Below are 25,946 nucleotides of genomic sequence, written 5' to 3'. Positions count from 1 at the left end.
AACTAAACACATGTTCTATATCTATATGATATGCTAACTTAATGATTTAAAACCTGGAAACACGAAAAACACCGTAAAACCGGATTTACGCCGTCGTAGTAACACCGCGGGCTGTTTTGGGTTAGTTAATTAAAAACTATGATAAACTTTGATTTAAAAGTTGTTATTCTGAGAAAATGATTTTTATTATGAACATGAAACTATATCCAAAAATTATGGTTAAACTCAAAGTGGAAGTATGTTTTCTAAAATGGTCATCTAGACGTCGTTCTTTCGACTGAAATGACTACCTTTACAAAAACGACTTGTAACTTATTTTTCCGACTAGAAACCTATACTTTTTTGTTTAGATTCATAAAATAGAGTTCAATATGAAACCATAGCAATTTGATTCACTCAAAACGGATTTAAAATGAAGAAGTTATGGGTAAAACAAGATTGGATAATTTTTCTCATTTTAGCTACGTGAAAATTGGTAACAAATCTATTCCAACCATAACTTAATCAACTTGTATTATATATTATGTAATCTTGAGATACCATAGACACGTATACAATGTTTCGACCTATCATGTCGACACATCTATATATATTTCGGAACAACCATAGACACTCTATATGTGAATGTTGGAGTTAGCTATACAGGGTTGAGGTTGATTCCAAAATATATATAGTTTGAGTTGTGATCAATACTGAGATACGTATACACTGGGTCGTGGATTGATTCAAGATAATATTTATCGATTTATTTCTGTACATCTAACTGTGGACAACTAGTTGTAGGTTACTAACGAGGACAGCTGACTTAATAAACTTAAAACATCAAAATATATTAAAAGTGTTGTAAATATATTTTGAACATACTTTGATATATATGTATATATTGTTATAGGTTCGTGAATCAACCAGTGGCCAAGTCTTACTTCCCGACGAAGTAAAAATCTGTGAAAGTGAGTTATAGTCCCACTTTTAAAATCTAATATTTTTGGGATGAGAATACATGCAGGTTTTATAAATGATTTACAAAATAGACACAAGTACGTGAAACTACATTCTATGGTTGAATTATCGAAATCGAATATGCCCCTTTTTATTAAGTCTGGTAATCTAAGAATTAGGGAACAGACACCCTAATTGACGCGAATCCTAAAGATAGATCTATTGGGCCTAACAAACCCCATCCAAAGTACCGGATGCTTTAGTACTTCGAAATTTATATCATATCCGAAGGGTGTCCCGGAATGATGGGGATATTCTTATATATGCATCTTGTTATTGTCGGTTACCAGGTGTTCACCATATGAATGATTTTTATCTCTATGTATGGGATGTGTATTGAAATATGAAATCTTGTGGTCTATTATTACGATTTGATATATATAGGTTAAACCTATAACTCACCAACATTTTTGTTGACGTTTTAAGCATGTTTATTCTCAGGTGATTATTAAGAGCTTCCGCTGTCGCATACTTAAATAAGGACGAGATTTGGAGTCCATGCTTGTATGATATTGTGTAAAAACTGCATTCAAGAAACTTATTTTGTTGTAACATATTTGTATTGTAAACCATTATGTAATGGTCGTGTGTAAACAGGATATTTTAGATTATCATTATTTGATAATCTACGTAAAACTTTTTAAACCTTTATTGATGAAATAAAGGTTATGGTTTGTTTTAAAATGAATGCAGTCTTTGAAAAACGTCTCATATAGAGGTCAAAACCTCGCAACGAAATCAATTAATATGGAACGTTTTTAATCAATAAGAACGGGACATTTCACAGCACGTCCAGGGACAAAGTCAGAAAGCCCAGACTGTGTCAAAGGAGAAGACCCTGTCAAGTCAACACAAGCATCGCGACCACAATCCCAGGAATAAAGTAACACATCTGCAGGTCTGAGGGCCCTGTCGTTCCCTCCAGACAACCCAATGTCAACCTCCTTTCTCGCTGAAATCCCAGATCGATAACAAACATCAACAAGGGAATCCCGGACAATATTATGTCGATGCTTAATACCCACCATACCAGCACAAGACACCGCGTGATCCCCGAAAATATCCCCAGTAAAAACCCTTGAACAGGCAGAGCATGCCGTCGAGATAGAGAACAATGGAACACCTAACCGGTAGCACAACACACATCGGTAAGTCTTTGCGTTCATCGTCTGACCCAACCCCAAAATAGGGACTGCCCTTAGCCAAGCAGAGGTGTGATCACTCTGCTGTGATTTCCATAAGGCCGATTGTCGGGGAGATAACGAAAAAGTGGATTCTGCAGAAGCGGTAACCTTTGTGAAATAAACATCTGCCAATTTCTTCATGAGTATTGGGGCAGCGACCTCACTCGGATTACCTAAAATATCAAACCCAACCGTTTTATTAAACAGACCCAATGCATCTTCAAAAGCACGACCAAGACCAACAATACTCGCATGACGTAGGAGCTTGGTCTGCAATCCAGCAGAATGTAATCGAGAAGCCAGAAAAGCATAATGACGAACATCTCCCGCAGAATAAACACCAAGCCCTCCAAATGCAAATGGAAAGGTGGCAAGCCGCCACTGCCAATCACCAAACTCAGGCCCTGAAGCAGTAACAATACGCTCCAAGGAAGATCGAAGGGCTCCATCGAAAGCGCGTTGAGCCGCCTCAAATATACTAGGAGGACAAGTACGCAAGTAGAGTTTAGAAACTCCCGTACATGCCCTAAGCAACAACAACACACACTGAGGATCATCAAGCTTAGCAACCTTATCCATAAGCGCAATGGACTTGGTCACCCTTTGCATCACCAGTTCACTACTAAAACCAGGATCGGAACTTGCGGGGGCTCCAAGCAACTTAACACCATTTAAAGGTCGAGCAATATTAGGAGGAAAGACACCTACTTGCCTGCTGCGAGGGTCCCCCGTAGGCCAGAAAATTTCTGTTTTTTCAACGTTGAGATACAGCCCAAAACGAGGCCCATCCTCCATAATCAAATGCAAAACCTTCCCCACCACCAAAGTGTCCCCAATAATAGTACCATCATCCAAATACCACACCTGAAGACAAACCTCAAAATTATCTCTGATTTTAGAAATCAAGGGTTGTAGGACCAAAGCAAAAAGCAGCGGACCAAGGGGATCACCCTGTTGCACCCCCTGAGAAGACCATAATGTGTGGTTCCCATAATACAATCTGGCTGGATTAGAGTAGCAAAATTCAACCCACCGAGAAATGCTCGGACAAAGGCGGCGAACTTCACGTAACATGACTGTACGATCAACTAGATTGAAGGCATTTTGAAAATCAACTAATAACATAGAGAGGCCAACATCAGAGCCACGATCCTCAATCAGCCGATTCACAGCATGAAGAATAGCCTCACCACCTGAAGAAACACCAACACCAAACTGAAGACCATCGAAGTAACTTCCCAAAGACTGGCCAACCATAGCAGCGCCAACCTTCGAAACAAGACGTCGCCAAACAGTACCCACAGCTATAGGACGAAGACCACCGCCGGGCTTGACAAGCGGTGTGAGGGGAGCACTAGCAATATACTCTCCTAATTTCATAGGGCACCTTCCAGCTAGAAAGAGATTAACGACTCCGGTAATAGAGCCAACCAACTCATCCGAGACTGTCACAGCAGCACCACTCAAGCAATCCATAAGGTGTTGTGCACGTAAACCATCCCTACCACATGAAGTGCCCCGAGGAAAACTTTTAATCTGGCCCAAAACAACAGCAGAAGTCGTAACGAGGTGAAGGTGATCAACCGTCATATCAGGCAAGGATGGAGCGATAGAAGAAGGGTGCTTAGACAGCAAGTCCGCCAGTGTGGCGTCATTATAAGGAGCAACGCCTGATGAAGAAAGAACACGAGCTGCAGCGGTGTAATGGCCATCACAAATCTTCCTATGACACTGCTTAATATTACGCTCTTCCAAATCAAGGACCTCATCATCAACCACTGACAACATAGGAGAATCCTCTGCCAAATACTCCCTCACAAGCTGTAAACTCCCACCCGCTGTCCCCCAAGAGCAAATAGCACGGGAAATATTCTCTTCCTGATGCCGACGCTTTATCGAAGACCTAGACTCACGACTACTCCGTGGCCGAAAGGTTTTAAGGGTACAAAGGGGTAACACCAACAAAGAGACCCAACTAGAAATGTCAGCAGGCTTAGAGATCACCTTATCAAGAGCACCTTTCAAAACCCGAGAAAACCCCAAACGACACTTGGGAGGGATAGACTTAACCGTGCGAAACCCCTTAGAGAACAACTGATCCAGGAGAGCCACGTCAAAACCATCGTTATGATCACGCACCGAACCATCCTCAATACAAAGTCGAGCAGGAGAAGAGGGAGCTAGTGGCTTGGAAAAATTATGAAGCACAAAACGAACAACACCATTTCCCTCATCGGGGGGCGGCACATCCGGGCCCCTACCATGACGACACTTAGCACGTACCGTGTGTGTTTTGTAGCAAACACCACATAACCAAATCCCCATACGCCTAAAAGTAACATCAGCCTCAGTATAAACACCCAAATTAGAAGTAAGAGAATGTCGAGTGATATCCCGCGCATCGATACCACAATGACGATCACTAAGATGCTTGATAAGAGAACTTCTAACAAGCCCATTTCCACTCCCATTTTGACAGCCACTAAGACCCACAAAGGGACAATGAAACTTCACTGTGGCATGCGACATAACTGCACACAACCTTTAGTTGTAGTGCATAGCTAAAATGACAGAGACAAAATCCCCATACACCAATAAAATTATAACCATAACTATATCACTATCACTATAACTATAAATTACAATTATAATTACTTAAAAGTATTATTAATCCTTATCCTTATAATACTACTCCGTAAAAGAGATTGGAAACAATGTCTTTTTACTCTCTTCAACCTCTTCAAACGACCAACCTAACACATATACAAAACTGCCCCTCAAAGAATGTTAAACTTGCCAAATTTTCAGGGATAAAAATTGTAAGTTTTTTATTTTATTAAAAAAACTTAAACAAATTTTACCCAAATTTTTAACGGCTCATATCTGCCCGTTCGCCACAAGTTAAATTTTTCCGCCACCACCGTTCAACTCGAAATAAATTTACGAACACAATACAACTAACTATACGCGAAACAGACATTTTTTAAAATCACTAAATATTTCGGGCTATCTTTTATACATATACATACACATATAATAAACAACTCATATTACACGATTTTTCTGACGTTAAAAACGTGTATGCAGTTAGATATACTAAGTATTAATAATGTGTATCCAAACACACCTGTCGCAACGCGTTTTTAACTCTATAAATACAAAACGCTACGTTAAATATGAATATTCAACCCGGAAGGCCCGCCGCATCGCGCGGGCCGATCCGGATCTAGTAATTATTATTAGTATAACTATATAACTATAATTATAATTATTATTATTGGAATATTATAATTATATTATATATTATATATCTATAGTTTATATTAAAATCATATAATGATGATATCATTATTAGGCTAATTTCTTTCTTAAAAAGAATCAAAAAACAAAAGAAAAAATCTAAGTATGGTGGGTGATGTCATTAATATAAATAATTTTGAATTAAAATTAAATATTATTAATTAATTATTATTATTAAATTATATTAATAATTATTTTAATTATTAAATTTAAATAAATTTAAATTATTTTAATTAATTATTTTGAATTGAGTACGAGAAGGTATAAAAGCAAGGTAGAAGGAAACCAATTCTAAATTTATATTTTAATTTATATTTTTAAAATAAAATGACCACTAATATTATCTCTTATGATTGGATGTTGATTGTTTAATATGCATTTTAGGTGTTTGATGAAATGTTCAGCTGACGAGTTTCTTAGTCGGACTCTGTGGTTTCACGGGTCATTAAACTAAATGACTTTAGCATTTACGTTCACTTAATACCTAAAACATAATCGTTTCGTTTAAACAAACTCGTAGTTCCACGGGTCATTTCACTAGTTTTATATATTTTTCAAGAAATGATAAAATAATTATTTTGCAAAGACTGGATAAACAAAAAAAAAAAGAAAAAAAAAATAGTTAAATAGAGTCAACTCCCAAAAACCGTACATTTATTTATTTACAATTTTTTTCCCCCTGCAATAAGAATGTGTTGGAAGAAATAAAGGGGACTGAGCCACTGAGGTGGGAAAATCAAAATCAAAAGAAAATAAATTCCAACAATTTCCATCAAGAAATTAATTATTGTTTTCTAATCATTCTGTTTTGGGTGCATAAAAATATCATCATTTTCATTGTTTAAATTCTATGGATTTTTTATTTGCTAAAATGATCACAATTTTAGTTCTACCTAGTTTTTAGCTGCATTTCTACTGTATTTATTTGGTTCTTTGTGTAGTTATATGATGTTTTTTTTAGTTCAATTATAATTTAGTAATTCGTAGCTGGTATTTAAGGAAGGAGCTTTGGAGTTTCATGGTTGGATTTGATGATCATGGTGGGGAATTGATTGGATGCCACCTAGCCCTAGCCAGCGTTCCCTTTATACAGCAATGTTGGGCAATGATGTCAGCACGAGCTCAGTTATCGAGACTCCAAAGTATGATCACAGTAATGATGGCAGGTTCACGTTTTCGGGACCTAATAGACAAATTGGATCTGAAAATGGTGAAACAGTTGATCAGTTTGTGAAAAGCGGTGGATTTGTTGAACAAATACCGAGCTTGAGGAGTGGTCTAGTTGAAAGAAGGGCGGCTCGAGCTGGTCATAGTGTTCCTAGGTTGAACACTGATGTAATGAAACCTGACGATAATCCGAAAAGTCAACAAACTCAGTCGCCATACTTGACTATTCCGCCTGGTCCTAGCCCGACTTCGTTTCTGGATTCACCTGTCTTTCTGTCAAACTCGTTGGTAAGTTTGAGAATCTTTAGTTCAAATTTATATATACATATATGATTTAAGGTGTTTATGTGTTATCGAATGATTAAAATTAGATTACTAGCTTGGTGTGCTATATGAACATGATTATGATTCGATGAATGAAAACACATAGTTAGCTGAAAACTGAAAAAGGTGAAACATTTGTTGTGTTTGATTGTATAAATAGTCGCTTTTAATGATGTTTACTGCTTAGAAAATTCTGATTATTGAACAACAACAACAACAATAACCAATCCCGCACATGCGAGGTATGGGGAGGTGAGATGTAACAATCCTTCCTCTACCCTGAATAGAAGAGAAATCGTTTCTCTAATTACGGGTCGAGAAAAATTTCTCTACCCACATGAAGAGAAAGTCATCCCTCTCTCTACTCCAGAGTAGAGAGATTGCTTCTGTGAGGAACTCCGGCCCCCCACAAAAAAAGACGAGACTCCGTGGAAATGGTAGAATCAAATTTCCATGGGTTTTAAAGCCTACCTGAAATTCCTTTTAGGCTCTAAGCGACAGTCAAGTCGCCACTAAATCGATGTTTGTTGTTGCCTCAATTAAAAGGGCCAAATGTCATTGAAACAGAACTGGAAAGCCATGCCAGGTGCAAGTTGTTGTGCAAGCAAAGAGCCAACCACCCGTAGCAAAACCAACACCACTCATGCACCTTTCCGGTAGACATCCCCGAAACCACTCAACTAAATGAAAACCAACCAAACTCATGAGCAAAGAAGGTCGTACTCAACCATAATGGCCCCAAGATGCACCGAACGATGCGAGTCACCTAATATCACACAGACACACACACAGACACACACATAGTATTTTAAGCGTATGTAGGTCATAGTATTTTTGTTGCATGTTTATATTGCAGAATGGAACACATGTAAATTCTTATATTTCTTTCTTCTTGTTTTTCAACTATCCCAGACTTGGGTTCTCATTTATAACATACACTTGGAAACTTATTTTTATATCTTGTATAGCCTAGGTGGCATCATTGTTTGTCTGTCGGTTGGTAATAGGTCATAGTGAAATTCGGTTAATAGGACTATAGGGGTTCTTTTTGGTGTGTTAAAAAGGGCCAGGTCGTATTGAAAATTCGAAACGAATATGTTAAGAAGACTGAAAAATAACTAGTTTGTCATGTGATCTTACAGAACCTATACCCTTTAAGAACATATTTGAATAAAATGATTTCGAAGATTTTAATATTAAAAATACACTTTGGTCTTCACTGTTTTGTATAAGCAATTATATTTACCTGTTATAGATTTACATAACCTGAATGGACCTATTCATAAGTATATGAGTTTGAGTGGGCCGCAAGTTCATGATGGACTTGGGACGGTCTGCCGTGGGCCGGTTGGGGTTGCCGGAATATCAGCCTGTTTAAAGTAAATGAAACAAAATTGTCAGTTTGTCACCTTCATTTTTTGTGTATTCTGTTTTTTTGGGTACATGCCTATCTCTGTCAATTGCTGATATTTGTTACGTTCTGATCAAATAGGTTAATCCACCCTTTTTGTCTGCGCAATCTTTTCAAGCTAACCAAGCTTTAGTTTAATCTGAAAAACAGTTACCACCTGAAAAGATCGAACCTGCCCAAAAATTTTCGGTTTCTCTGCAGCATCTACGGAAAATAAGAACATCTCATTACCTAATTTCAATATAGGGATGGACAATCTGGGAATGAGCCAAAGAGGTAGTTTTTCGTATGGGTCGATATGGCTCGAAATGCGATGGGTTTACCTGAAACACTTTATGTCCAAAATGTGGCGATCTCTTGATTGTCTAATTTGATTACATATGTTGTAGTATTTTAATGATGATCTAGTTTGAATAGAATAGTTCACAAGGCTGATTGGGTTCCGACTATTCAATATCACCCTAAACGCCCGAACACGTCTGAATTTCCTTAACTAATGAATGTGTTTTGATTGATATTTTAGAAAAGTCGAAGCATATGTAGCGGCAGATGTAAGTGGGGCTACTCGAGCCATCAGGGAACCAAGAGTTGTTGTGCAAACCACCAGCGAAGTGGACATTTTGGATGATGCTTATCGCTGGCGTAAGTATGGGCAGAAAGTCGTTAAAGGAAATCCAAACCCCAGCTTATCATTTGCGATGCTTACTGTGTATGTTATAAAATCTGCTAAGTGGTTAGATTTGGGAATATGGATGGGGCGAGTAAGAAGTTTAATAACGGGCTTAAATGAGAACGAACATCCTTGAATACGGGGGCAAACTGGGTTGGGTAATTGGCCAAATGTATGAAACGAGTTTTTTTTTTTTTTTTTTTTATTTATTTATTTATTTATTTATAAATATACATGTTTTGATGCTCAAGAGCAGAATTTGACCCCTTTTATATTTAGCTATTATTTAAACCTTAACCCATTTCAGGTGAACGTGTTCAAATTGCTATCTTTTTTAAAATATTTACTTAGGGCACAGGAGTTGCTACAAGTGCACAAGTACAGGCTGCACCGCTGCACAGTAAGGAAACATGTCAAAAGGGTTTCACATGACCTAAAATCGTGATTACAACATATGAAGGAAGCACAACCATGATGTCCCAGCAGCCCGTAACACCAGTCATGCTAGCAACAATAACATGGCTGCACAATAAGCGTTATCAATGCAGCCTCTCATAGCCGAGCCCTCTCGAATGCAGCACAACATGGCTAGGTTCGAAAGGTCTCCCTATGGTTTGCCTGGTGGTCAGCAGATGGGTCCCGCTCCAACCCATGGTTATGGTTACTCAATGAGGCACCAAGGACCAGTAGTGTTAGCTCATATGGCTATGGCTAACCAATGGAAAATGCCTGTTTTTCCTAATTATTTAAACCAACCGCGTCAAATGAACGATTAAAGGGATTTTAATTATTGAAAAGAGTAGCACTATTTAAACTATATAGTACATTATATTTTTTGTTGTTACAGAGCTTTGGGGTTATTCTTGTTTTCAAGTACTTATTGCAACACTCTGAAACTACATTGGGAGGAAGGGTTTGATTAAGGTATACATCAAAATCAATTTTCTACTCCATTAATATTATGTGGCAGTTTTAGCATTAGGTGCTCTGCAGTTTTGTAGTTGCCAATGTTCTTTTTTTATAATTTACCAGTAGCTGGTAACTCTTGTGTAATTTTCATTTGAGTATAGCACTGTATAAATTTTTTATCAAGATTTTTTATACATTTGGAAAATTTAAATAACAATACATTATCACTCTGTTCTACTTAGACCACTCCCTATGGTTTCATTATCCGTCATTACCCGCTCATTACCCGTAGTTACCCGTAATGAACCATAGGCACGGCTTAGTTACCCGCGTTAGTTACCCGCACTCACCATGGATTTAATGGAAGTATTTAGGTTAGTTATAGGTTATTGTGGGTCCCAGTGGCTTTTTATTGTTGGACTTGATGCTTTATTGCTTGTACGTTGTATATTAAGAGAAGTATTGTATTAGCCATGATAGGGAGTGTGTAGTTATGAGTTAGTTATAGGATATTGGTGTTGATGTGGCGATGATGTGGAATGTTAAGAGGATGAATAATTTAGTTACGATAGGGAGTGGCCTTAGACCTTAGGTAGAGTCCTGGTAAGGTAGAGAGGGATAGGATCTCTAGTCCCTATTATGTAGGGAAAAGAAATGAAATGAAAAGAATCTATTTCTTTTAGTGTTCCTGACATCTAAAACAAAATCCCCCGCGCTTCGGGGATGCCCTCAGCGTCGAGGAACATGTACTAGGGTGTATGTGCGACATCTAAAAGGGAACGGGTGGATGTTAATACAATTTTCTTTCTAAATTGAAAAGATTCAACTTCTTCGCTTTCATTTAATTTCTTTCCTAATACAACTCAAAAACAAAGCCTGAAGTTTGGGATGAAAATAAGGAAAACCCCACTTGAAAACGGGTAAAAGCTTGAGTATTAAGAAGGGGTACTCATATAAAGCTTGAGTATTTACTTTTTTTGTGTTGAATATTTTTTTTTCCGAAAAGCTAGCAATATATAAAACGAAAAAACGAAAACAACGAGTCTCGAAACGAGAAACCACGAGAAAGCCAAAACTAAACAAGCCAAAAAAGACCGAAAAACTTATATACAAGGAAACAAACTATAAAGAAAAGGAAACCCGAATGCAAAATTAACCAATTCCGGATCTATTTGGAATAGACGAAACATAAGACGCCGGATTAATGACCCATTGGTTCCATTCCAAAGAAATCTTTTTACAACGCTTAGAGATCCAACCAAAGCACAAAATTTGAATGTTGTTTAGGATAACCGACGAGTTCCACGCTTGCTTTTTAAACACCAAATCGTTTCTAGCCTTCCAAAGAGAATAACAAACTCCCCATTTTAGCCCTTGCCAAACGACTTTTCCAGCAGCTGAAGGATGAGGAAACAGAGAGAAGTCATCGAAAGTTTGCTCCATAGAATCGAGTTGATGGTCGGGAGATTCCACCACTTGAGAATATGATTCCATAAATCAACGACTTTTGGGCATTGAGTTAGGAAATGTTCAACCGATTCAACCATGTTGTTACATAAAGGACATAGAATGGAGTCCAAGTCGATTCCTCTTTTATCAAGTTTCACTCGAACAGGTAACCTCAATTGCCTTGCACGCCAAACGAAAATTTTGACTTTTAGCGGGATAGATTGGTTTCTTAAGGTGCTGAGATTTTGTGCCCCAACCGAACTTTTTCCATCTATGAGACCCGATAGGATTTTAGTTTTGAAAACGCCATCGGGAGCAAAAGACCATTTGTAGGATACGTCAGCATTTTGATCAAGAGACACAGCCTGTAACTCACTAATTAGATCCGTCAGGTCATTTTGGGCCCTCCCGCGAACAGGCCTGACCCAGTTCCAGTTGAAACAAACATACACGTTTACATTCGAGATACGATCTGCAACTCTGGCCGAACCGTCAGCGGTTTAGATTTTTTAACAGATCGAGAAATAGTATTGAATTCTATGTATACAATATATACAAGGTCTATTGAATTTAAATTATTTTTATACGAAAAAACAGGCCCTTAAGTCATGTTATTAACTACGGAGTATTATATATATATATATATATATATATATATATATATATATATATATATATATATTTGCATAAATAACAAAAACTTATATAAATACAAGCATATTTTCGAAAGGAAGCCGTCTTCAACACAGGATACAATGAATACCCGAGAGTCTCGGACTTAGAAAGCGTCAGAAAACCATCTACAACCGAGCCTCATCTATAGTAATATATTTAATTTGTTTTAAGTTATTAAATAGTAAATGTTATATGTATGTTAATCACATACGACTTACATGCATTATATGGTGTATACATCAAAATGTGATGAATGGAAATGTTAGCATAAATTGACATTTCCTATTAACAATTTAATAATCCTATTAATTTTGTACATTCAAAGTTTGTTACAAACTAATAATTCATAGTTATTATAGATTATAGATATATTCAAATATATTGTCTAATATTATCATTTTATCAACCATACTTTATAGGTCCGTTTATTTCATTAAAAGGTTCTATAAGCTGTCACGTGGGAAAGTAGGAATTAATAAACCAGTCAGGTCCTAGTCAAATATTGATCATCTTTAACTTTGACTTTGACTGTACTTCACTTACTTTAACCGATTTTGACAAAACAAATATAATGTGACCTATTAAATATACCTTTTCACAACTTTGATTAATAATTTGGTCATGTTGGAAACTAGTCAAGCTACTTCGGACTAATCCCTTACAACTCTGACTATTCGATGTGACGCTGCAAGAATGAATTTAATTATGTGAATTCTCTCAGATTTAGTTATGATATGTGTCACATGAGAGATTTAGATCCATCGTCAATTAGTTAAATGAGACAACAAAACTTATTCATTTATAGAAACCACGTCATTAACTCATATATTTACAATAATTTTGATAATCACCTTAAAATATTTTCGATTATCAAACTACTTCATTCTTTTATTTATTTAGATAGATATTTAATACATTACCTTTACATCATCGTATTTATTTTATTCAGAATAATTATTAAATAATTTAGTGTCATTAATCAAATTCAATCGTAACAATTGAATAATTTAGATTTTAGAATATTTAATGAACAACTAAACTTAAACATTAAACATGATAATATTTTTGTTTCTGCACGAAGCCCAGTACGAAGTAAAAAGCCATATTTAAGCCCAATCATGTTCTCATTAATCTGGAAAAAAAGAAGAATTAATAGTACATCCGACGTGTTAACGGCGATCGCAGTTTAACTACTTCCGTCCACCAGTGTCTATTTTTTGACTCCACACCGTTAAATTTATTAACGCCGTCAAAAACTATCGTCCACATAATCACCCCTGCAACTAATTTCCCCTAAATTCCCTCTCAACTGGTAAGCTAAGTCAATACGAAAAAAACTACACATACTAACATACCAGTATGTGTTATACATTCAAACAAGTCAATTTAGGTCTTTCAATTGATCATTTCAATTATTTCTACAATTGATTCAAGATCGGTACAATTTAGCTAAATTTTTACGTGTTTGCATACTTGATTGCTTATACATGTACCTGATCATATATATTTTGTACTGATTGTTATAATTTCAGCTGTGTATGTATAGTCAAACGCAGTCTATCTCGTTTCCTTTTAAATTTAGGGCAAAATTAATTAGCTAATTAAAATTAGGAACTAAGAATTATGCAAAGGCATCGTAATCCTCCGAATGGATTTAGGTCTAATCATATGGGAATCGGTGGTGGCGGCAGGGGAGGTATGGCTGCCGGTGGTTCCGGTTACCGGAATTTTAACCGCGGTGGTTTCGGTAGGGGACAGCCTCCTCCGCCACGGAGGATTGATGTTTTTATGGAAGCTGGGAAATTAGCAGCTGAGTATTTAATTGCAAAAGGTTTTATTCCACCTAATTCCGGTAATGGTAAATGGCAAAATAGTAATTTGAAAACTCCGGTAGGTAGTAGTGGTGGTAGTGCAACAGGTTCAAAAGATGGAATTAAGGTTTGCAGAACAATTGGATCTTTTAAAGACCCTAGGGTTGAAATGATTCGTGAAATTGAAGAGAATTTATCGGATAAAAAAGGAGATGGTAATTTAGTTTCTGCATCTACAGAAGAACAAAATCTAGGTAAAGATGATGATTGTGAGGAGCAAAAAACAGTACTGGGTGAACTTGAATCGAAAAGCTGCGAGGAAGGAAAGATAGATGCAACCCCGAATCTGCAAAGTCAGTCGCCTGATGAAAATGAGGGAGTTAAGACCCCAGTTTCGGATGTCTCACATCAAGATTGTGTTGAGTCTGAGGAGAAAAGTGTTGATAAGAACGTAAATACGAGTACGACTGACGTGGTTATGGAAGATGATGACCGTGAATTTGAAAAATCGGTTGTTGTTGAAGAAGGGTCGTCAAAGGAAAAAATTAAGGATGCTGCAAATAACAAGGGTAGTGATTTGTTGAATCTAATTAGGTTTAATAATGTACCTAAGCGAACTCGCTCTTCTTTGACTCCTAAGGGGTCGAAAAGTGACCCAGTTCTAATTACAGGAGATGAAACCAGCAACGCAAACCCGAATGTAGAACCTGTGAATGTGAATTCCTTGCAGGATGATGAAAAACAAGTATTGATACGTGAACCAAAGATTGAAGAGGATCTTGTGTATAAATTCGGACAAGGATTACATGCGCGATCACTATCTTTTCCTCAAAGATCGTCCATTTCTGAACAAGAATTAAATGAGGAAAATCATGGATTAACCAGAAGCAGCTCTGCTGTATTGGGCAAACGACCACTGCAAATTGACGATATTGCAGAATCAGTCAAGAAGTCTCGGGATCTGGCGCCTGCTAATCTTCAATCTAATGATTATGTGCATCTTTCTCAAGAGGGTAAGTCGGGAATTAGTCAACAATGTAACTTGTATGCAGAAGAAAAACAATTCTTTCCTAGTTCTTTTAAGATTTTTGATCTTGATACAATAGGTGTTTCAGATGTACATGAAAATCATGGCGCCAATCCGGTGATTGGATTTTCATCAGTTGCACAGTCGAAGCAAGAGCCAGTTTCTGTTGACTTTGATTTGACCATGAATAGTAATTGTGGTTTAGCAAATAGACATATGAGATGTGGACCCGATGGTAATGAGGTGGAGGTCATTGATTTAGATTGCGATTCCCTGCAAAATGACTATAATAATCCTGAACGAAGGCAAGTAAATTTATTTCTTTTTGTTATAAGTTGAATTATATTTGTTGATATATTACCTATATTAAATTTCCTAAAGTTCTCTTATATATTTTTTTTTGAACGGCGATTTTTTCGCATCAATAGATCTTTTATTTCAACGACCCTCATCATTTGCACGTAACACACACGTTCGGGGGAAACCCGAACCCGATCGACGGTACCCCGGAACACATCCATTCGGACAGTTTTCCTGGGTAGAGGTCCGTGAACGAATCTGGTAAAACCTCCCTATAGGGTCAATATATACCACCATTATTTGTGTTCAATTGTTTTAAAGAAAATCATGTCATCCCTAAGGATCGAACTCATGACCTCTCCCTATCCCATGACACAAAGTACATGGGAGGAACCGTTGGGCTATGCCTACAAGTTCAAGTTCTCTTATATATTAATAAACTGCCACCATATCAGCTTTAGTTCACATATAGTTTGCAAAATCACTAGATTTACATTACATGTAAAGATCTAAAATATGTGTAGAAAGCGGATGAAAATGCATTAAATATAGTTCTTGATTGTTTTGGACTTAAATAAATGCGAGTAAAATTCCACATTTGTATTTCTTCACGTTTATGACATGTATAAATGTGAATCTAGTTATTTTGTCAAACACTTCGCACTTGTATATGTGTAAAATAGTACATTCTTACCAGTTGCGAATCTATGATGAAAACTCCGGGTCTTAATTTTTTTATACAATGTACCCTTCATTATCAGTAGTTGTTTACCTTCAAAAAACCATAAGTCCTGACAATATACGGGTCACATAGTTAAATTTAGTGGTGTCCAATACGATTTTGAGGGTGTTTAATAAAAATTTCTAAAGATAGTGGGGGGGATGGGACCCCATGACCCATGCCTTAAATTCGCCCTTGTTTTCGAAGTATGCTTACTTGATCTTTAATCTATAGATTGGTTCATCCCAAAAATTTGTACTAATTAAGTAGATCTTTTGACTAATATAGGGACGAAGCTATATTCACAGATCTTGGGAGCTTTCCCGACAGTATGCAGAGGGTCGGTGACATGCCTCAGGATGGTTACGGGCTTACGATATCGGAGTTGCTAGACGCTGATATTCCTAATTCTAGTGTATCAACTGGTGTTAATTCTATCCATAATGAAATGAGCCTCCAAAATGAAGAGGTGCGTACATCAAATCTTTGACTTTCATGATATAGTCAGTTTTCTTGATCTACATTGGTATTCATTATTGTCTTTAGTCCATTATAGTATGGATAGTGGTTATCGAGTTGATAACTATTCCTCATATTCAATTTAATTGTTCGCCGTTAAATTGAATGATGAATAGTTGGGTTGATGCTTATTTCAGGGGATCCTTGACGATGATGAGTCGATATACATGTCGCTGGGAGAAATACCGATAAGTATGCCACAACTTTAGTTATAGTGGTAATATCATTTATTTTGCTATTATAAATCTGTTGCTATGTGTTCATATGTTCAACGTCATAGTCATCATTCATAATTACATATTTAGTAAATCGTTACATTCTTCGAAGCTTTGATCTATTCCTCATGCTTATACATGTGCAGCTGTTAGTTGTGTATACTCACGATACTTACAGCTTTGTGTAGCTGTCATGTAGCATCTAGTTCAACAAATGTAGATTTTGTTTGGATGAACCGTGGGGTTGATGCGAGACTGCGAGTATTTTGATATAGCGTATAGGTGTGCTGGTTTGGTGGTATACTGGTATATGCTAGACAAATCTGTTCAAACAATTCAATTAGGGCTATAGTAAACCGATAAGAGGTCGAATAGGTAAAACTTAAAGAATCAGATGAAAAAGGAACATATTTAGAATTAATTCAAAAATCTGTTATAATAATTATAATTGTCAAGGTTATTATAAAATGTTTAGCCATTAGTGGTTGGCGTCCTGTCCCAAGAGATCTTTGGTTCAAACATCACTAGCACATAGAAAGATGAAGTAAAGATGGTCTTGGTGGATCAAGTTAACCATATTTACTTAACCCACCCTTTTAAGTATGATAGATACAGATATAGAAGTTGGTATTTTCATTCCATTATGAATCCTATTCTGCTTATCTTTGTTGTGCACATACTGATTGTTTTGGTGTGTGCCAGGTTACGTGCCAGTCTGGGATCAGCAACCTTCACAGGGATACAATAAGCGCTATTGAGAGGCAGATCGATACGTGACATGGTCTGCGCATTTATAATAAATGATGCCATTTTAATTAGTTCCCATCAATACTAGGCCATCTCATACTTTTGGGTAGTTTGTTTAGTTTCATTATATATATAGCATAGTTGGTATTCTTGATTGTTATACAAGACAAATCTTGTGGATAAAATCCATTGATGTTTTCAAATCTTGCCTATGGTACTTGAATGGAAGTATAGTGCTTGATCTTATGTTATGGATTTTTTTGATTAATGCATCCTGATGTAAATCAGACTCATTAGTATGCAACTATGCACTAATGCCTTTCGTAGTTTCGTCTATTATGCTAATGATTCTATCAATTCGTAAAGTTTGAGAACACACTTCGACGTAATCTGTCTAGCTTTTGATAATCCTTAAAATTAATCGCTGAATGATTTAAAAACTTAATGAATCAATGGTTCTGAATGAGGATGGTTTTTCAAGAACAATAAACCTTTTGGTAATAATCATTACTCCGTATAAGTGAAACTACAAGGCCACCTTTGATCTATGGGAACAAATATTTTTTCCCGGTACAATTAGTACTACAAAAACTACATAAAACAATAATTAGTTTGACAATTTTGAAAGATTTATCAAGTCACGTCGATAAAAATGTAGTAGCATCCGTAAAGATGACTTTTTCAATAAAGATTGTATCGTAGTACTTGATAGAAGAATAAAGTGAAATCTTATTCATTCATGCTTACACATTACAATATACTCGGTATATAGCAATACAATGGAACAAGCAGGGTGGTCAGCCGCGCATTGCGGCGGCCACCCCATGTTGTTTACAGAATACCTCTTTTGTATTATTTAACTATATAATAAATTTTTAATAAAAATATTTTAAAGATGAGCATAATATAGTCTAAGAGACAATAAGTCGTTTTAGACAAACGAAACACTTACTTATTTCAATTGTAAACAACACGTAACATCGTTTTTGCTTTATCTTTTTAGTTAGATTACTAACTATTTGTATATATGTTATATAATGCGGGTAAAAAAAGAAAGTTATTTAAGATGTTTTTTACAAAAAGTTGAAGTTTTTTCCTTTCGTTTATATATATGACTATTAATGATAATGATTAATGTTTGTGAAGAACAAAGATAAAAGTGGTCAAAGAAATTGTAAGAAAGGTAATTTAAGAAAATGAGAGAGATTAAAATGAAAAATTAAATTCGATGAAATAGTGAGAAGATTGAAGTAGAAAGGAAAAACATTTAGGAAAAAAATTTCGGAAAAAAGTGTGAGAAAAAGGAGAAAATAAGAAGTAAGAACTAAAAAAAAAAAACAAAAAAGTGATAAGCCCTGGAGCATTAGTCAGTTATACCAATTGGCCAACCACTGAACCATTGCTTACTTTTGTTTATAACAGCACCAAAGTAAATATTAAACCTGCAAATTTATATATAATGGCTGGGGCAAGAGAATAGATCGGTCCAGACTCTAGAATGTTGTAGAGAATCAGAGAAACAACCAACAAATATCTAAGGAGGTAAAAGACCAAAATACCCTTTCTTAATTAAATATTGAAGTGAATAGTAAAAACATACTTTGTATTGAATATATTTATAATTATAATAACCTAATGGGCTTTGTTATGGACTAACTTCCTATCCAAGATACAATTAGATCCAAATATAAATAAAACAGGATATCTTAATTATTACTTATTACGTATTATCCTTATCATGTCTTCTCAAGATGGACGGTCGTGAAGTAAGTCCAATCTTGGACATATACAAAGTGAACAAAGTTCGAGCCAGGGGCTTGGTGAATGGATCAGCTAGTTGATCATTTGATGAGACGTGTGTAACTCGAATAGTACCATGTTGAACTTGCTCTCGGACAAAATGATAGGCCAACACAAGATGCATCATGTGTGAATGAAAAACTCGATTAGCACTTAGTAAAGTTGTAGTCACAGTAAATAACAGGCTTGGTAAGACATGAGATACCTAACTCAAATAATAAGTTGTGCAACCACAGAAGTTCAGCGGTGGTAGATGCCACTGCTTTATATTCCGCTTCAGTAGAAGATTGAGAAATAAAACGTTGTTTCTTAGATCTCCATGACACCGGATTGCGACCAAGGAATATGATATGACCAATGGTTGACGTATAGGAATCCTTGTCAGCAGCCCAATCCGCATCTGAAAACGCATTATGATGCATGGGAGAATCACGATATAAGGTGATTCCATGATCAAGAGTGCCAGCAAGATAGCACAAGAGTCGTTTTAACGCTGCCCAATGATCACTACGAGGAGCATGCATAAGCTGAGATAAAGGATTTACCATAAATGCCTCATCAGGACGTGTGAGAGTGAGGTATTGTAGGCCGCCAACTAGGGTCTAATACTCAGTAGGATTATCAATTAGAGATCCTGAATGAAGATGTAACCTACACGTAGTGGCCATAGGTGTAGTAATCAGCTTGGCATACAACATATCTGCACGTTCATGAAGATACACAATATATTTGCGTTGATTTACGAAAAACCCATGAGATTATGGTATAACTTCAACACCAAGAAAGTAAGACAAAGATCCAAGATCTTTGAGCTTAAACTTCAGCAAGGCACTAAATAAATTCATTTAGTTTACTAGTATTCGGAGCTATAAGAACTATATCATCAACATATACGATAAGATAAATTGGGGCAGCTCGAATATTGTTGATAAAAAGTGAAGCGTATGCAACAGATCTTTTAAATCTGTAACTCTGCAAAAAGGAGGTTAGCTCATTGTACCACGCTCAAGGTGCTTGCTTAAGGCCATAGATTGCCATACGAAGTTTACGAACATGCATGGGGTATGTAGGATCCAGAAACTCTGGCCGTTGTGCCATGAAAACCTGTTCCTGTATAGTATCATTAAGAAACGCATTATTTATGTCAAGTTGATGGACAACCCAGTTGTTTGTGACCGTAAGACTTAAAATAGTGTGAATGGTTGCAGGTTTGCCACAAGACTGAATGTTTCGGTATAGTCAATACTAGGGCGTTGCTGAAAGCCTTTAGCAACTAAACGGGCTTTATAACGCTCAACACTGCCATCCAGATTATACTTAATACGAAAAATCCATTTAAAATTGATAATGTTAGGATCTGTTGACACGGGAACAAGATCCCATGTACCGAGTGTATGCAACGCTTTGAGCTGGGTAAGCATAGCTTATTTTTACTTCAGATCATTTAGAGCGTGAGCTACGGTTATTAGTTCCGTAGGACGAGATTGAGTGGTGGTAGTGTGAGAATACTTGGGGTTAGGTTTATGAATGTTGTTGTGTGACCTCGTGGTGATGGTAGACGTGGAGAGAGGGAGATCAATAACTGGGGTTTTGGAGGAGTGGGAGCTTCGGGTGTGGTATTTGTTTGTGTTTCAGTAGGTTCGGTAGCATGGGCAGGAGATGAAGTGGTGGTTGATGTGGTTAGTGATTCTAGAGATGGGTTGGGAAGAATAGGGATGTCAAGGTGACACCACGTAGACATGGAAGGATACGTAGATTCAAAAGTTTGATTAGTGAAAGTAGGATAATGGAATTCATGTTATACAAATCGTTCATGTCTTGATGTGTATATGCGGTGAGTGACTGGATCCATGAAATAGTAGGCACTCTGAGTTGTCGAGTTACCAACAAAGATACAAGGTTGAGAACGTTGGTCAAGTTTGTGAGTGGTGTATGGTCTAAGCCATGGATAAAGTGGACAACCAAAACTCTGTAGTTACGATTAGTTGGGAGAAGTACCAAACAGTAACTCATAAGGAGATTTATTTGCTAGAGTGGATGTGGGTAAGAGATTAATGAGATAGGAAGCAGTGGTGAGAGCGAAGGACCAAAAAGAGAGTGGTAAGTGAGCATGAGATTAAAGAGCTGGACCAGTTTCAACAATGTGACGATGTCGACGCTTCGCGAATCCATTATGCTCGGGTGTGTGAGGAGGAGATGTGAGGTGTGAGATTCCGTTAATGGAGAAAAAGTTATATAGTTGTAACACCCCGTTTTCCTCATACATGGTATAAAGGTACGCATTTTACCTTGTAAACGTTTAATATTAACCGCGAACGATTGTTTATAGTTTAAATGTTTGAAAATTTTAGAAATGGTTGATCAGGACGTCCATCGCGTTTTGGGGCTTTCTGTCGCGTCTGGAACTGTTGCGATACGCGACATACTGCGTTGGAACGCGACAACTTCAGGACCCTGACCTGTCCACTTTATCGCGTTTGAAAAATAGGTGTCGCGATACGCGACCAAGTGTCGCGAAACGTGACGAAGGTCGCTGAAATGAGTTTTTAGACCATTTTAATGGAATCTTTTGGGGGTGTTTTGGTCTTTACACTTGTGGACAGTTTTAGATCTAGAAAACTGATGATATGGTCATCCTAATTCATTTAACACCCTTACACCTACACCACATTCAATTTTAGTGAGAGAGAGAGTGAGTTTTAGTGAGAGAGAGCTCACTTGGAGAAGAAGGAGACCAAATCTCACCCGAGTCCAAGTTTTAAAGTTGTTCCCTACGTCTTTAGCTACGTTGTGATTGTATTGGTAAGTCTTAACTTCGTGTTTTGAGTTTTATTTGATTTATAGCTAGGATTTGTTCATTTAAAGCTTGAAAGACCCATTTGGGGGTTAAATGGGTGAATTTGGATTAAATTGGTGTATGAAAACCCTAAGGCTTTTAATCTAGGGTTTGGTCATGTGAATTGGTGTTTGTAAGTGTTAATTATGTTGTTAAATCACTAATACACTTGCGAGTTAGTGAAAGATTATTAATGGGTTCAAGTTTGACCAAATCCGTAAGCCTAAGTGTTAAATTGGGTCAAATGGGTAATGATTGACCTAATTGGGTGAGATGGGTATGAAATACCCTAAGTTTGGTTTAGTTGGTGTTTGTAGACTTTAATCACTAGCTTTTAGTGATTATTGATGAGTCTTGGCCTTAAATGGGCGATTTTGGTGTAATTGGGTCATTTAATGAAATCGGGTCATTAAATGCTCAAGAGTTAAGTGTTGGTGGTTAGTTCCACTAGTTTGTGTATTGAATGTGTACTTAATGTATTAGGTACTTTGCTTTGAAGCTTACGGAAGTGTTTAATCATCACCGACGTGATAAGGTGAGTGGAATAACTATGTGTGTACGTATATAATGTATTTATTTGTGTAGCGTGAAATGTGGGTTAGTCACGGTGTTAAGACACCACATTCTACGTAACGAGTGGGTTAGTCGGGGTGTTAAGACACCACTCATGGGTTTGATTGGCATGTGGGTTAGTCGCAGTGTTAAGACCCCACATGAAATGTCCCGTTCTTATTGATTAAAAACGTTCCATATTAATTGATTTCGTTGCGAGGTTTTGACCTCTATATGAGACGTTTTTCAAAGACTGCATTCATTTTTAAAACAAACCATAACCTTTATTTCATAGATAAAGGTTTTAAAAAGCTTTACGTAGATTATCAAATAATGATAATCTAAAATATCCTGTTTACACACGACCATTACATAATGGTTTTCAATACAAATATGTTACAACAAAATAAGTTTCTTGAATGCAGTTTTTACACAATATCATACAAGCATGGACTCCAAATCTCGTCCTTATTTAAGTATGCGACAGCGGAAGCTCTTAATAATCACCTGAGAATAAACATGCTTAAAACGTCAACAAAAATGTTGGTGAGTTATAGGTTTAACCTATATATATCAAATCATAATAATAGACCACAAGATTTCATATTTCAATACACATCCCATACATAGAGATAAAAATCATTCATATGGTGAACACCTGGTAACCGACATTAACAAGATGCATATATAAGAATATCCCCATCATTCCGGGACACCCTTCGGATATGATATAAATTTCGAAGTACTAAAGCATCCGGTACTTTGGATGGGGTTTGTTAGGCCCAATAGATCTATCTTTAGGATTCGCGTCAATTAGGGTGTCTGTTCCCTAATTCTTAGATTACCAGACTTAATAAAAAGGGGCATATTCGATTTCGATAATTCAACCATAGAATGTAGTTTCACGTACTTGTGTCTATTTTGTAAATCATTTATAAAACCTGCATGTATTCTCATCCCAAAAATATTAGATTTTAAAAGTGGGACTATAACTCACTTTCACAGATTTTTACTTCGTCGAGAAGTAAGACTTGGCCACTGGTTGATTCACGAACCTATAACAATATATACATATATATCAAAGTATGTTCAAAATATATTTACAACACTTTTAATATATTTTGATGTTTTAAGTTTATTAAGTCAGCTGTCCTCATTAGTAACCTACAACTAGTTGTCCACAGTTAGATGTACAGAAATAAATCGATAAATATTATCTTGAATCAATCCACGACCCAGTGTATACGTATCTCAGTATTGATCACAACTCAAACTATATATATTTTGGAATCAACCTCAACCCTGTATAGCTAACTCCAACATTCACATATAGAGTGTCTATGGTTGTTCCGAAATATATATAGATGTGTCGACATGATAGGTCGAAACATTGTATACGTGTCTATGGTATCTCAAGATTACATAATATACAATACAAGTTGATTAAGTTATGGTTGGAATAGATTTGTTACCAATTTTCACGTAGCTAAAATGAGAAAAATTATCCAATCTTGTTTTACCCATAACTTTTTCATTTTAAATCCGTTTTGAGTGAATCAATTTGCTATGGTTTCATATTGAACTCTATTTTATGAATCTAAACAGAAAAAGTATAGGTTTATAGTTGGAAAAATAAGTTACAAGTCATTTTTGTAAAGGTAGTCATTTCAGTCGAAAGAACGACGTCTAGATGACCATTTTAGAAAACATACTTCCACTTTGAGTTTAACCATAATTTTTGGATATAGTTTCATGTTCATAATAAAAATCATTTTCTCAGAATAACAACTTTTAAATCAAAGTTTATCATAGTTTTTATTTAACTAACCCAAAACAGCCCGCGGTGTTACTACGACGGCGTAAATCCGGTTTTACGGTGTTTTTCGTGTTTTCAGGTTTTAAATCATTAAGTTAGCATATCATATAGATATAGAACATGTGTTTAGTTGATTTTAAAAGTCATGTTAGAAGGATTAACTTTTGTTTGCGAACAAGTTTAGAATTAACTAAACTATGTTCTAGTGATTACAAGTTTAAACCTTCGAATAAGATAGCTTTATATGTATGAATCGAATGATGTTATGAAAATCATTACTACCTTAAGTTCCTTGGATAAACCTACTAGAAAATAGAAAAATGGATCTAGCTTCAACGGATCCTTGGATGGCTCGAAGTTCTTGAAGCAGAATCATGACACGAAAACAAGTTCAAGTAAGATCATCACTTGAAATAAGATTGTTATAGTTATAGAAATTGAACCAAAGTTTGAATATGATTATTACCTTGTATTAGAATGATAACCTACTGTAAGAAACAAAGATTTCTTGAGGTTGGATGATCACCTTACAAGACTGGAAGTGAGCTAGCAAACTTGAAAGTATTCTTGATTTTATGTAACTAGAACTTGTAGAATATATGAAGAACACTTAGAACTTGAAGATAGAACTTGAGAGAGATCAATTAGATGAAGAAAATTGAAGAATGAAAGTGTTTGTAGGTGTTTTTGGTCGTTGGTGTATGGATTAGATATAAAGGATATGTAATTTTGTTTTCATGTAAATAAGTCATGAATGATTACTCATATTTTTGTAATTTTATGAGATATTTCATGCTAGTTGCCAAATGATGGTTCCCACATGTGTTAGGTGACTCACATGGGCTGCTAAGAGCTGATCATTGGAGTGTATTTACCAATAGTACATACATCTAAAAGCTGTGTATTGTACGAGTACGAATACGGGTGCATACGAGTAGAATTGTTGATGAAACTGAACGAGGATGTAATTGTAAGCATTTTTGTTAAGTAGAAGTATTTTGATAAGTGTGTTGAAGTCTTTCAAAAGTGTATAAATACATATTAAAACACAACATGTATATACATTTTAACTGAGTCGTTAAGTCATCGTTAGTCGTTACATGTAAGTGTTGTTTTGAAACCTTTAGGTTAACGATCTTGTTAAATGTTGTTAACCCAATGTTTATAATATCAAATGAGATTTTAAATTATTATATTATCATGATATTATCATGTATGAATATCTCTTAATATGATATATATACATTAAATGTCTTTACAACGATAATCGTTACATATATGTCTCGTTTAAAAATCATTAAGTTAGTAGTCTTGTTTTTACATATGTAGTTCATTGTTAATATACTTAATGATATGTTTACTTATCATAGTATCATGTTAACTATATATATATCCATATATATGTCATCATATAGTTTTTACAAGTTTTAACGTTCGGGAATCACCGGTCAACTTGGGTGGTCAATTGTCTATATGAAACATATTTCAATTAATCAAGTCTTAACAAGTTTGAT

The 25,946-nt window shown here is 36.0% G+C and overlaps 3 protein-coding genes across 7 annotated transcripts; 2 read left to right on the top strand and 1 right to left on the bottom strand.

Moving 5' to 3' along the window:
• The first annotated feature begins 6,511 nt into the window (after window positions 1–6,511).
• LOC139855639 (probable WRKY transcription factor 2) lies at window positions 6,512–10,089 on the top strand. Of its 2 annotated transcripts, XR_011761506.1 has the most exons (3): window positions 6,512–6,938; window positions 8,909–9,094; window positions 9,407–10,089. XR_011761506.1 is itself a non-coding variant. In XM_071844884.1 (2 exons), the coding sequence occupies exons 1-2, from the start codon at window positions 6,540–6,542 to the stop codon at window positions 9,011–9,013; spliced, it is 504 nt and encodes a 167-aa protein (XP_071700985.1). In that variant the 5' UTR covers window positions 6,512–6,539; the 3' UTR covers window positions 9,014–10,089. The 2 variants fall into 2 exon arrangements, 1 of the variants encoding a protein (XP_071700985.1); XM_071844884.1 differs by having other exon boundaries at window positions 8,909–10,089.
• A 1,027-nt stretch (window positions 10,090–11,116) lies between these two features.
• On the bottom strand, window positions 11,117–12,230 carry LOC139853526 (uncharacterized). Its single transcript, XM_071842917.1, has 3 exons — window positions 12,211–12,230; window positions 11,529–11,833; window positions 11,117–11,439 (listed from the first exon to the last, which is right to left on the bottom strand). The coding sequence occupies exons 1-3, from the start codon at window positions 12,228–12,230 to the stop codon at window positions 11,117–11,119; spliced, it is 648 nt and encodes a 215-aa protein (XP_071699018.1).
• Window positions 12,231–13,415: 1,185 nt separating this feature from the next.
• On the top strand, window positions 13,416–17,660 carry LOC139851881 (uncharacterized protein At4g26450-like). 4 transcript variants are annotated; one of them, XM_071841069.1, is made up of 5 exons: window positions 13,416–14,912; window positions 15,015–15,231; window positions 16,236–16,416; window positions 16,604–16,658; window positions 17,384–17,660. In XM_071841069.1, the coding sequence occupies exons 1-5, from the start codon at window positions 13,712–13,714 to the stop codon at window positions 17,437–17,439; spliced, it is 1,710 nt and encodes a 569-aa protein (XP_071697170.1). In that variant the 5' UTR covers window positions 13,416–13,711; the 3' UTR covers window positions 17,440–17,660. The 4 variants fall into 4 exon arrangements, with proteins under 4 accessions (XP_071697170.1, XP_071697169.1, XP_071697166.1 ...); XM_071841068.1 differs by having other exon boundaries at window positions 15,006–15,231; XM_071841065.1 differs by having other exon boundaries at window positions 13,416–15,231.
• The last annotated feature ends 8,286 nt before the right edge of the window (window positions 17,661–25,946 follow it).

The sequence above is a fragment of the Rutidosis leptorrhynchoides genome, chromosome 6 (assembly GCF_046630445.1).
Source record: "Rutidosis leptorrhynchoides isolate AG116_Rl617_1_P2 chromosome 6, CSIRO_AGI_Rlap_v1, whole genome shotgun sequence".
Taxonomy (NCBI): Eukaryota; Viridiplantae; Streptophyta; class Magnoliopsida; order Asterales; family Asteraceae; genus Rutidosis; species Rutidosis leptorrhynchoides.
Note: the sequence above shows the minus strand (reverse complement) of the source record. Positions and strands in the feature narration are given on the sequence as shown.

Excerpts from the sequence above, each read along its gene's own strand:
- LOC139855639 (XM_071844884.1), top strand. The coding sequence starts at position 6,540 with ATGCCACCTAGCCCTAGCCAGCGTTCCCTTTATACAGCAATGTTGGGC. Across the intron at positions 6,939-8,908 it reads TCTTTCTGTCAAACTCGTTG|AAAAGTCGAAGCATATGTAG; the intron begins GTAAGTTTGAGA and ends TTGATATTTTAG.
- LOC139853526 (XM_071842917.1), bottom strand. The coding sequence starts at position 12,230 with ATGAGGCTCGGTTGTAGATG. Across the intron at positions 11,834-12,210 it reads ATGAGGCTCGGTTGTAGATG|GCCTGTTCGCGGGAGGGCCC; the intron begins GTTTTCTGACGC and ends GAACTGGGTCAG. Across the intron at positions 11,440-11,528 it reads CGACTTGGACTCCATTCTAT|TGGTGGAATCTCCCGACCAT; the intron begins GTCCTTTATGTA and ends CATATTCTCAAG.
- LOC139851881 (XM_071841065.1), top strand. The coding sequence starts at position 13,712 with ATGCAAAGGCATCGTAATCCTCCGAATGGATTTAGGTCTAATCATATG. Across the intron at positions 15,232-16,235 it reads TATAATAATCCTGAACGAAG|GGACGAAGCTATATTCACAG; the intron begins GCAAGTAAATTT and ends TGACTAATATAG. Across the intron at positions 16,659-17,383 it reads GCTGGGAGAAATACCGATAA|GTTACGTGCCAGTCTGGGAT; the intron begins GTATGCCACAAC and ends GGTGTGTGCCAG.